Source organism: Ambystoma mexicanum, chromosome 4p (assembly GCF_040938575.1).
Source record: "Ambystoma mexicanum isolate Mex_15411 chromosome 4p, UKY_AmexF1_1, whole genome shotgun sequence".
Lineage (NCBI taxonomy): Eukaryota > Metazoa > Chordata > Amphibia > Caudata > Ambystomatidae > Ambystoma > Ambystoma mexicanum.
The window spans coordinates 693887414-693900538 of NC_090927.1; the positions used below are offsets into that span (position 1 = coordinate 693887414).

A 13125-nucleotide genomic window follows, 5' to 3' on the forward strand; every position below is an offset into this window, starting at 1 on the left:
AGGGTCAAGAGGGGCAGCAGCTGAGGAAAAGGTAATCGGAGAGGATAGGGGTTTATTGGGGGTGTGGGGTGACAGCAGTGTTTGGCCACGGTAAAACTGCATTTGTGACGGAATTGACTACAGTCAATTCTGCCTTAAACAATTATGCCACAGCCAAATCACACAGATCCCAATTTTGACCCAGGGCTGAATATACACATTAAACAGGGTAAGGGACAAGGTGGTGCCCTGTTGAACACCACAGGAAAGGGAAAGGGGGGCAAAGCAAAAAGAAGCAAGAGAGAGACAGAATGCATCCAGTAAAAAAATCAGGCCAACACCTGGCAATACACCCCAGCCTCCACCAATCGTGCAACCAGGATAGAGTTGTCGACAGCATTGAAGGCAGCCGACAAATCTAAAAGAATCAGCGCCCCTAGCCCACCCCGGTCGGAGAGCCGAGCAAGATCATTTACCATGATGACCAACACAGTGCCTCGGCCCGGGCGGAAGCTTGACTGGAAGGGATCAAAAAACCAAGATCTCTCAAGAAACAAGCTAAGCAAAGGGGAGATCAAGAATTTGGGCGATAATTAAAAAGAACAGAAGGATCAAGTGATGGTTTCTTTAGAAGGAGAATCACCAGGGTATGCTTAAAATGAGAAGGAATAATCCCTGAATAGCAAGAGTAATTTACTGCCTGCCCCACCCTTAAAGCACCCTTAAAGCAATGTGAGGAACCCCCTTTTTTGTTGTAATTTTCAGAGGAATGTCATCCAAGGGTGAGGTGGACTTGCCGATGCCTAATCTGGGTAGCAAACTCGTACAAGCCAGTCTTCCAGGTAGGCACAAAACTGAATGCTTTCCCTCTTTATGCAATCCACAACCACTGCCAGCAGTTTTGTGAAGATACCCTGAATGTCAAAAAAAAGACTGAGCGACAGGACCTTGGCTTGGTAGGGGTAAGATTCCACCAAGAATTTTATATCCAGGGGCACCAACAAGTGCTGCAGATCAAGGGCCTGAAGAATCTGGGCCAGGGTGACCAGCTAAAACTTGTCCTTGCTTTAGTAAAAGTTCAAGAATGGGACGTGGGACGCTATCCTACTTCAGGACCTGATAGTAAAGCGAATACCAGCCACTGTCTTGTTCCGAGCAGGGCACCAGCTTCATCGCCAGAAGTGAATAAACCTCTTGCAACAGGAGAAGGTCCGTAGGCAAAGAGGGGTTAGTAGAAGGATGTCTGGAGGATGATAAAGAAGGGGAAAGCAATAACCGTGTGTTACGGCCTGCAAGGCCTAAGTCTCAGATGAGTTTTTATGACAGCCCTCGCTGAGCATGGACTTTCTGCCCACAAATGAATTACAATGTATGAAGTCTTATTCATAGAGGCTTTGTACATGGGACTGCAAAGGGCGCAGACGAGAAGGCGATGCCCCCACTATAAACTCCATGCCCTTTTCCTGGCAGGCAAACAGCACAACCACATGCTCCATGGGTGGCAGGCAATAAAGTTCTGACTCTATAGCTGCTATGGGTTGAAGTTATGAGAGAACATTGCCTTCAGACATCCCAACAATGTAGTTGTATTTCTTATAACAGAAGGATATTTTGACCAGAAATGACATACATGGTAAACAGAAACAGAGGCATTCTTTGGGTAGGGTTCCTTTACAATTACCTATGATGTTCAGAATAAGTTTGACTGGGAGATGAATTGGTATTGCAGAAAAAATATATTCCAGAAACATGGACAATAGTACAAAACACAAATAATGTGACAGTGTCTAGAGGGTAATTATATAATGGCAATTTACACATGGTGATCCTGAGAGACGAAGGAACCAGAATTGGGTTATATGGTCTAACACTTTGCGAGGGTGGATGGGAGCCATAGCTCTCGTGGATGCTAGCAGCCGCAGCTGGAGTCTTGGTTTAAAGAGTTACCCTGTGCCTTTTGATTTCACGGGGAGAGCATTTCCATTGAGTGAAGATAGTAAGGAAAATGGCTGAGAGTGGGAGGAGGCATAGGGAGAGAGCAGGTGTCAGAAAGGTGACAGAAGGGCAAGGAGAGAGGAATTAGGGTAGCAGGTATAGAGCGATGCATTTTGCAAGGTAATTGATGCAAGACCAGGGGTGGCTTCAAAGATGAGGAGCAGGAATTAAAAGTGTGATTTTGCATGGAGCGTCATACAGCCTGTTATCTTTGGTGATAGGTGGGAGGGGAACTGAATGGGTTTTAAACTAATGTAACATTGAGAACTTTATTGGGGGAATGAAAGAGATGGAGAACAAAAGATGGCAGGAGTGTCACGTGGTAGTCCTGTTTACTGAGCGCTAGAGATGAGATTAGACTTTTACTAGAGTGTCAGTAAGAGGCTGGTACATTTTGATGTTAAGAAGGCAAATCCTGTCTGCAGTGGCTGTGATGATGTGTATATTATAAGAAATGAAGGTGATTGTCAAAGAGAACCCCAAGTTGTGAGCTGTTGGTTAGGGGGTGAGCAAGACCAGGGGAAAGGAGATAGGAGAAGGGAGAGTGGGGCTGGCGTTAGAGGCAGGGCAAAATTGGACTTCCCTGTTAGTGGAAGTAAGTTTTTGGTACAGAAGAGTCCTATAGTGGAGTATGGTGACCAGGGAGTTGGTTGTGTGTTTAGAGGTTGTAGGGACAGAGAGGGTAAATGTCCAAGTATCATCAGCAAAGATGTGATGGTTAAAGCCAAAGGAGGGAATTAGTTTATCCAGGGAAGAGGTGTAAAGGGTCAAGAGAAGTGGACCTATGACTGAACCTTGGGTATTGTCCATCGAAAGAGGCATGGAAGTCCCAGAAGCAAAACAAGGGGAGAGGAGGTGGGTGCAAGAAAGTAGAAAGAAGTTAGGAAAGATCTGGCAGTTGGGTTTAAAATAGGAGAATGCATAGGAGAAAGAAAAAATGAGAACACAAAAACAGTGCAGATGTGCCAGAACTGCAAGCGAGAGAATGCTAGGTTACCAACAAGAAAAGTAAGGGGGGATGTCTAAAGAGGAGAAAAGAGAAATGAGCATTGAAAGACGGGAGGTTAAACAGAACCCTGAGGAGCTGAACCAAAGTAGAACCCTGGTCAGCAGAAGAACTTGCAAGAAGGAAGGCCATTAGGAAAACACTAGAGAGAAGAAACCAAAATGGTGCAAGTGAAGAAAAGTATCACAGGAAGGAGAGACAATGGGAAATCCTAGAAAAGAGAGAGGAACTGAGAATCCCATAGAGGAACCAGAAAACCCCATAGAAGAGAAATATGGAAAAATCTAGGAGAGCGAAAAGGGAACAAACCCCAGTAAGGAGTACAAGGAGATAAGCTTAAAAATTAGAGACATTGAGAAGCCCCTTGCAGATCAAGAAGGATTACAATTCCAGAGAGAGAAGTGGGAAGGGAAACCCAAACAGAAAAATAAACAGACCATGAAAACGGGAGAGCAATTAAGAACACAGAGAATCAAATGGAGAAAACCCAAGGAAAGAGGAGAGGTGAGGAGAATCCCAGAAAGGTGAGAAACAAAAATAGAGGAATAGCCACATTCATAGAGTAGCTAAATCAATTGCAGAGAAATTAAAGATGCAAAGGTCACAGATGAGAAGAGAACTCTGGGGAAGGAGGGAGCAGGAGAAGGCCACCTGGCAAGAGAATAGGAGGCGAGTTCCTTGATAAAAGTGAAACCTTGGAGATTTAGCACGAGGAAGGTCGTAGAGAATTAAAAGAGAGCAGAATAAATCTGACCTCATAAACCTGATTCCCTAGAAAGAAGCCACAAAAGAAATCAGGCTGAAAGATAATGTAGGTCTCAGCTGTTGACAACTTCTGATATTCTCTGGGACTCTTTCCCAGGCTTTCACTCAAGATGTGGATTCCTCACAGTAATCCAAACACGATTCAGGTATCCAGCGAGATAAGATCTCGGACCAGCAAGCTTCGTCCATCTGATGCAGGCAGAAGCATGACTATACATTGCAAAATCTGTGTCTCAGTCATTCAACGTTTGGCTGTGGGACTGGATATTGGATTTTCACCTGAGGGGTCATACTAGAGTCAGGCTGATCCTCAATAGAACCTCTGCCAGATAAAATCTGCCACCAACCAGTGGAGCCAATATAACTAACCAAGCAAGTTTACTTGCACAGGAAGCACACTATCCGTGAGATACCCAATGAGAGCCTCTCACTGGGCAGATGTTCCTGCCAGGAAACTCAGTAAAACAGCAAGGGAAAAAGAAAGTTCCTGGAATCTTACCAGCACTACAATAAGAAATTATAATCTCACATGAGCATCCACTTCAAATGCAAATATTGAATATGCTGCCTGCGTCTGTGAATAAGGGCCTTGGTGATCATGAACAATCTCAGCTGTTTTGCTTTCCTTGCAATTGACACAGGGGTCATTATCAAGGTTTTGTGGGTAGCTTGACTAGTAAGATCGCAGCATCAGGAAACATCTTTCGACGTGATGTGTGCACTTCATAAATAACTACCTACCTACTTTATAACGGAGTGACAAAGTAAATCAAAGCGTCAAAGCAACACGCAATAGGTTTATGTCTAGATTTACTACTACAACCTATTTTCAATTCCTTTGAAGGTGGAGAAGGGGAACACAGCAATATGTTACAAAACAGAGCAGAACATGAATGAATAATGGTGAGTTGGCCTATGTGTGCTCTTTCATTTAAGAGTCTGTCAGCCTAATGTTACATGAGACAGCAGTTGCATACTAGCGACTACCAATGCTGGCCCTCACATGCTACTCCATCTCGTGCAAAAGAAAAGGCTGCCAGCAAACTTTGCAGGTGGCATTAACTAATCCATTCTCATTGAATCTCATAGATTCTGACCCGGTACAAAACCAAGGCACACTCTATAGGAATCTATTTGTTTTAACACTTGCATGAAAATCTAATGCAGGCTTAAATCAAAGTGCTCAAACAAGAGGGAGGAGGTGAGCATGCAGAGAACCTATCTCCACTCCTTACCCATCCTCTACCAGCACAAAAACGGGGCAGAGAGGGAAATGGAAGCGTAAATGCCTCAAACTTATATCTCCACTTCCTGAATTACTCCCCCTCACCTCGCTGAAAGAATCACCAAAGCTCACTCCTGAAGACCCACAAGGACACCCTACGCTGATCGACTGATCGTGCCCAAAGTAAAGAGATGCAAAGCCTGTGGCTCAAGTTTCCCCTACCTTGCTGCTAAACTCTAGAACTGCCCCCCCCACCATTTCCCTGAGAGAAATCCTAGTGGGTCTTCCGCAAAGCGCCCAAATCTTGGCCCCTCTCCTAAACACCCCCTAGTCCTTACTCTTACCAGCCAGAAAACTAACCCTGTCACACTACTATACTGTGTCACTTGAATAATATGTACCTGTGTTACCTTTGGTATTGAATGACGAAAGCATGATTACTAGATTTGCTCCTGTAACAGTGCCTCAATACCCCCGGGTTGTATTCAATACTTTAATCCATAGGACAGTTTGTTTTGAAGTGAATATTTCTGGGAGCTGTAATGCTGCTTTGTAATAAAAATGCCACAATTGATGAAATGGCACACAGAAGGAAAGGGACTTCTTACCTGGTGCAAGCATGGACTGTAAGTCTGTTCAAATTGTTTTTGTCATCCTCTACTGTGATATTCAAGGCAAATGTTTCTGTGCCATCTAAGCTTCTGCGGCGCCTCGCTGAAAGCATGGTGTTGTAAACCACATTCAACTGCACGCAAAACAGTACACAATGCAGTTAACAGCACATCACAACAGTTGCTCACATTGGGTGTTGGTTCATGCATCAGGAAAATAGGAACATATGAAAAGAAGACATTGAGTAGTTTTTATTCAAGTAGCAGATTCGTCTTATGTGTTTACAGTGCAACACTTTAGATTGTGCTACTTCCTCTTCTATATTCAGTGGACCTTATCAATGAAAATACAATTCATGCACATGACTTGCACCCTCCAGAATTGTGCACAGGGCATGCAATAAAAAAATATTGAGAAGAAAATGTCTTACCTTGCATGTGCGAAACATGCACATAATAAACTGTGTGCACACAAATTTGCTCAAGCACAAATATGCACTTTTATTATATTTTTATGACAGTGGTGAAAGGTGTGCCATGCAGAAGCAATGCAGATAAAGGAAAGAGCACAAAAAAACTATCAGTGATTCGCAAATCAATCAATAGAGTACCTTTCAACTTCTGCAAGGGAACTGGAAAAGTAAGAGGTTCGATCCTCAAATCATTAGTTTGTCCTTTCCAACTTAAATTGGGGCTGGGGTAATGTCCCTTCCTGGGGGTGGTGAGTTCATCCTGGTGACTGGACTTCTCGTGGGTCCCTTCAACAATTTGTAGGTCTTCTTTGGAGCCCTTTTGCCTGTGGGTCCCTATGTGCAGAGCTCTTTCTCATCTACACTGTTCAACATTGGCCCATTAATTCCTATCGGCCCATTGACTAACATTGGGATTTGGTGGTACTTGTTCATAAAGAAGCCTGTGAACCTAACTAAAAGTCAGATGAACGCTGTGGATTTGGGTGAGACTTCCTGGTTGTGTGAAGTAATTTTTGTGTTTTTCTAATATTCTGTTACTTTAATTCACTTACCTGCAAATATTTAGCTGTTTATTTTTTACAAATTTACTACAAAGAATGTCTTTTTGCAGACATTATTTGTGAACATTCCCTCATTGTGTATTCATCAAAAGTGTTCACTATACTTTTAAACCAGCGTTCTGCTTCTGTAGAATACCTTTGAATTCCCAGCCATACTATTGCTTGGAGAACATCAGACAAAACACCCTGTCAACGAAGAAGGTATATTTATCTGGGTCCTAGAAATAAAGCCTGAAACAAAATCTCCCTAAAATCTGATGGAAGAAGTGGGATCGTTTTTTTTAAGGACTTTGTAAAACCTTACATAGTTGTAATAATAACTCCACACTAAAGGTCTAACTACAAAGCAGCTATGACAATATGGAATTGTATCCAGATAACACACTGTCTTAAGATTGCTTTGATCCGCAGTAAAGGATCCTTATTGATCCCTCATCTCTATTTTCAGATGTGCACCTAATCTCACACGACATTACTTTCCTAATTGATTTTATTGGATCTTAAATTAAGATGCATAGAATTTCTCTCAAATACTTAATCAGACCTTTTCGTATAGTTCCGTAGATATGTCCAACAACAATATCACTCAACAATACCAAGTACAAATGTAAACACCTTTAATTAAATCATCACCATCTAAAATAGTCAATACATATATATAGAAACAACATCAGCATATCATGATATCAAGGGCTCCAAGGAGTTCCTTGTTGTGATCAATGGGATGATCTTCTACAAAATGTGTTGCTGCAGTGTTGTCTTGTAAATAGGAAGACATGTGGAACTCATGTAGTTAAAGGACAGAGTCATATCAGCACCTTTGTATATTAGAGCCGTGGTTTGCCGATCAAGTCTTCAACGTGCATGACAGGATAATAGCAAGGTTACTGAGGTCAACTTCCCTTATTTACAGGTAGGTCGGTCACATGCACATTTACCATGACTTTTTACTGTGCTATTTCACTGATTTATTTTATTATGAACTTAGTATTGCTGCAAACACAGTGGGTTACTGTCACTCAACAATTCTGTGAATACTTAATTGCGTTGCTGCTTACTGCCAAGAATGTGTTCAGCATAGCTATTTTACCGTTATACATGGAAGCCAAAGTTGTTTTTTGTCATGAAAGGGAAAATAGATAACCCTCAACATGCTAGACTAAAGAATTACTAATCAGTTATAATTAAAACCTGATTTCTTTTTGTTTTAAATGTATGCATTTTCAAAACACATGCATTTATTTCTGTAGGGGTTGTTTCACATTTGTGGAATTATTTTTTCAAGAATCACTATACCATTACATTTACCATTGGTCCCCTGAAGAAGTCCTTGTAATGAGTCAAAAATTACAAAGAGATGAAACATGTTTGGCAGTTGTTGAAATATACTGTGTTTGAACTTGCTGAGTGGTGTTTAAAAGCACCCTCCAAAACTATATATGAGTGTTTATAGGCATATCTTAAGACTGTGATAGAGTATAATGCCCTTGTGTGATGGTGGCGATGCAATATTCTGTCACTGGTGGCGAGGTTCTTTTTATATATATTTATGGACTGTTTTAGATGGTGATGATTTAGTAAAAAATGTATACTTTTGTACTTGGTATTGTTGAGTTATATTGTTGTTGCACACATCTACGGACCTATACTAAAAGGTCTAAGTATTTTGGTTTCTACACTAGGGGTGACCTTTTCGGTTTATTACCCTAGAGTGTCCTTAGGTTGTATCCGGATTTCTCCAGACCATATCCTGTGGTTAGAGGTAAGCATTTTTGTTGTTCTTCCAGGAATAGAATCAGTGTAACAAAGACTTAGTAAAGCATAATAGATTGAGTGAGGCTTTTTCTTTGTTTCTTCTTTTTATAGAATAGGTACAGAAAAGATGAACAGTTAAGAAACAGGGTCACTCTTATCCCAAGAGACGTTATCTTGTGGATTTCATCACTTCGAGAGTCAGCCAGGTGAATGAAAATGTAATACCATGTGAGAACACCATTAGAAGGTCAATTATTTTTGAGAATTGATCATTAGATGATGCAGACTATAATTTTCACTCATTCTTTAGATTACTCGAGAACTTTGAAGACACTGTGGGCCTCATCACGACCCTGGCGGTAAGTTACCGCCAGGGCCGTGACTTTACCGCCATGGCGCTAACTACGTTTACGCCATGGCGGTAAGGGGATTTACCGCCCCATTCCGACCTTGGCGGGGCGGTAAATCCCCAATCCCCATTTACCCTTCCCCATTCCCATTTTTGCCCCATAGGGCATAATGGGAGTGGGGAAGGCGTTAATTACGCCACCGTAAATTACGGTGGCGTAATTAACACCAAGTTCCCTTACCGCCATGGTTTTTTACACCCGCTAAAAGCAGGTGTAAAAACCGCCATGGCGGAAAGGGAACTCGTAATTGGCGGAAAGGGGTTGGCGCAGCTAACGCTGCCGCAAACCCCTTTCCGCCAGGGTCGTAATGAGGCCCTGTATATTGAAACTTGCACCTGATGGGATTTACCCAAAACACATTATGCTCTTTTACTTTAATGGATTAAAATATGAATGTGCACTAATATTTTACAACACTAATTATTTCTATACAATGATAGTAAAAGTTGACTATTACCTCTATTCTTAAATATGCGTGGTCAACTTTTGTCGCCCTTCTGTCAATAGACAGATACAACCTACCAGTAAAACTATACCGGAGGTTTCATGGCGTAATAAAAAGGCCATAACCAGTGATAACTTGAAAGCTAATGTTAGTCCTCTTTTGCCGTTAAACCAATATACATCATTAGACATGTTAACTCTGGCCTTCAGAAAGGCTACTAACCAGGCATTTGATGAATTGGCCCCTTTTAAATCCCAAAAAAACCCAATAAATCTACCTCACTCAACAAGTGGTTCTCTGGCAACTTTCTTGAAGCCAGAAGAACCAAGCGCAAGCCGAGCATTTTTGGAGGAAAGACCAATCTCAGCCCGCACTGGAACTCTAGAAACAAGCAGTTAGAGCCTATAAACTGCTCATCTTTCAAACTAAATCAGATCATCTTAATAATAGAATCCAAATCACAATCAAAAGAAATCTTGTGGGCTTTTCAGATAAAACCTACAAACACCAATAGGCCATTGAAGTACAGAAAAACCTTTTTGTACAACACCAGGAACTTCTCCCAGCCACACCGATAGATAAAGACGATCCCTTGGTCCATCACCCTAATCTCTTCTCTTTCAAAAAAGTGACTCTTGAAGAGGTACTAGAGGTTATACACAAACTTAGGCCATCTTCTTGCCAGGGAGATATGTTCCCTGTCAATCTATTCAAGGAATATGCTGACACCTTAGCTCCTTGGGTAGTTCAATTCGTCAACCAATCATTCGAAGAAGCTCATGTCCCTGCCAACCTCAAGGAAGCCTGGATTACTCCGATCCTGAAAAAGGAAAACCTAGATCCAACAATACTGGACAATTACAGGCCAATAACTAATGTGCCCTTCTTACACAAAATTATTGATAAGATCGCATACATCCAGTACCAGAGGTTTGTAGACACTAACAAACTGCTGGCAAGTGAACAATCTGGGTTTAGAGCCAAACATGGGACGGAGACTGTGCTTTTGGATCTTCAAACCAATATTGCTAATATCATCGAAAAAGGAAATCCGGCTCTACTGATGCTGCTTGATCTTTCCTCGGCTTTTGACCTGATAGATCATGATCTCCTGGCCGAGAGACTAAGAACAACAGGACAATGCTCTTCATCAGCCATACACTGGTTTAGGTCCTTCTTGGGCCCAAGAATGGATGCGGTAGTAAAAAGCAACTATTGTTCTCAGAAAACATTGCACCCATGTGGCGTCCCGCAAGGTTCGTGTCTATCAGCATTACTTTTTAACATATTCTCCAAACTTTTATGTGATTTGCTTAAAACCATGGGTGTCCAGTTTACTAACTATGCTGGCGACACCCAACTGGTTTTTGAACTGACAGGATCATACGAAAGGGATGTGTTGAGAGTTAATGTAGTGTTTAATGCCATACAAAAGTGGATGGCCAATAACTCCCTAGCCCCAATGAGGCTAAAACTGAACTGCTCATCCTTGGTACACCGCAGAAAGTAGGCAAGCTAAATCAACAATTTAAAAAATGTAAGATTAATGACAGCTTCATTGAAGTATCTGAGTATGTCAAGACACTGGGAATCTTCATGGAGTCTCATGTTTTGTGTAATAGACATGTCTCTTATCTAAGATCCTCATGTGCATTCTACACAAACCTTATTTGGCAAATACACCCCTTCCTATCTGAGAAAAACCTAGCCCTGATTGCAGGAGCGATAATTAATTCCAAATTGGGCTATCTAACGGTAACATACAAAACTACAGACCATACAAAATGGCGCATTAAGGGCTGTATTTGGACTAAATAGACAGGAAAAAATCTCCAAAACCAGAAGAAAACTTCATTGGCTTCTGGTACAACAACACATAAAATTCAAGTGCTCAGTTATGATCTATAAATGCCTGGTGGGGTGTGCCCCTTCCTATCTCTCTAAGAGACTAATCAAGGCACCAGTACGCAGAAATCTTCGTTCCAATAGTAAAAACAACCTACAGCACCAACAGAAAACCTTGACCGAAATTGGTGGCTCCAAGTTTGTTCACTTGGCCCCCAAGATTTGGAATACCCTACCCACTGGGATCAAAGAGAGGGCTTCCCTCCCTAGCTTTAAAAAACTACTCAAAACACATCTTTTTGATAAAGAGTAATCCTTCCCAGCTCTGTCTGCCTCACGGATACTTGACTCCTTTTTCTTGTTCTTTGTTGTCTGTCTGAGTGAGTGCCTTGTGGCCCATGGGCGATGGGGCGCTATATAAAAACAAAAATAGAGAGATAGATAGATAGATAGATAGATAGATAGATAGATAGGTAAAACAGTTGAAGTTGTATTAAACTTTGCCTGATTGTGATCAGTGTTTATGGTGTGTAGGGGATGGGAGTGTCTGCTACTCAAGGGTACAGTATTGGCTTTGCTTAGTTCTGTAAATAACAGTAGTAATCTGGATGGTCAGGCATGACGCTCTCTGTCCAATGGTATTGAAAGAGTCCTATTTTCAACACCTGGTGACCGCATACTAGGTGGATGGCGGTACTCTGAGGGCCCTGAACATTTGAGATTCGTCTGCTACCTTGGCCACAGCTGGACATACCATCCTCTTACTGCAGATATTCCAACGGTCAGCGATCAGATTGAGTCAAATTCAGGGTCTGCTTAAACTGATCAAGAACACCTCCATCTTTATGTAGACCAAAGTACATACAAATACATACAGAATCTTTTCGAACTTAACCTCAATAAACAAATCATTTCAGCGATGTGGACATAGCAGCAGCCCCTGCATGTGATCCAGAACCTGCAAAGTGCAACTATCATGTAGCTTATGAACATGTGTTTTCAACCGGCTGGTAGTGTTTCCAGGAAAGGGGGCCCTCGCCCATTCTTATACATGTTTCTGTAGATGATAAAGGAGCACCAAAAGAAAAAGAGAAGGAAAGAGCAGCATTGTGGACTCTGCTGTAAGACACAGACAGGTAGGAGATGCATTACCAAAATAAGCAAGAATGTGACTGTCTATTGCTCCCTCCCCATAATAAATGAGATTGCACACCATGTACTGGAACTTCAGGGATCAGAAAAAGAGGCACAAAAAGGTAAAAGTAAGGCCAGCAGGCACAACACCTGACACACAGAAATGTACTGCATTAGTTGAGAAAATAAAGCCTGCGTACCTGGAAAACAGCAACTCCGTTACCCACAGCAGAAATATTGATCGAAAGTGGCTGACGTACACTGATCTATAACACAAACATACAAGTGATCAAACCCACCTGAAGGCATTTACTGATTAGACAGGAACTGTGAAAGATCAATGCTGCCTTGTTACCTGGGCGCGCTGTTGCACCAAGCGATTTACTGAGGAAATCTGAAATGATTTTGGTACGAAGTCTCCGGGACCAGTGACTGTAATAGCCATGGAAGCGCTGTTGGATGAGTATACTGCTGCAAACTGAGATAAGGCCTGTAGAGCCATTATGGTATCCTGTAAACACAGATGCACAAATAAGGAATAGGAACTTTGATATATTATTCTTGCAATTGACAATGTGATGTTTTTTGGGTAGGTAACGTTTAGGTCAGAAATTACACAACTAAAATTCCTTAGAGCCAATTTGACAAAAAAATGTAAATTGCCTGGAGTGCCCCACCAACGTTTACACTTACATGCAAACAAGTCCCCTCTGGACAATTGTCGTCTTTTGGCGTGCAGAGTGCAAAGGGGAGGTATAAAATGTCAGGGGAAGCGCCTATACGCCTCTCTTCTGCACTCTGCAATACAAAATGAGTAAATGCTGCCTGCCATTTACACATGGCAGGTAGCATTTACAATGGATTCCTATGGAACCCGCCTGCTTTTTGCTGGTGTAAAAAAGCAGGTGGATTCCATAGGAAT

The 13125-nt window shown here is 41.9% G+C and overlaps 1 protein-coding gene across 1 annotated transcript in view; it reads right to left on the minus strand.

Moving 5' to 3' along the window:
• LOC138453424 (CD109 antigen-like) overlaps window positions 1–13125 on the minus strand; it is a 349776-nt gene that overhangs the window by 35805 nt on the left and 300846 nt on the right. Inside the window, exons 28-30 of the mRNA XM_069606257.1 lie at window positions 12559–12714; window positions 12404–12469; window positions 5579–5715 (exon numbers count right to left, since the gene is read on the minus strand). Coding sequence (XP_069462358.1) covers window positions 5579–5715; window positions 12404–12469; window positions 12559–12714 — 359 coding nt within the window. The remainder of the gene's footprint in view (window positions 1–5578; window positions 5716–12403; window positions 12470–12558; window positions 12715–13125) is intronic.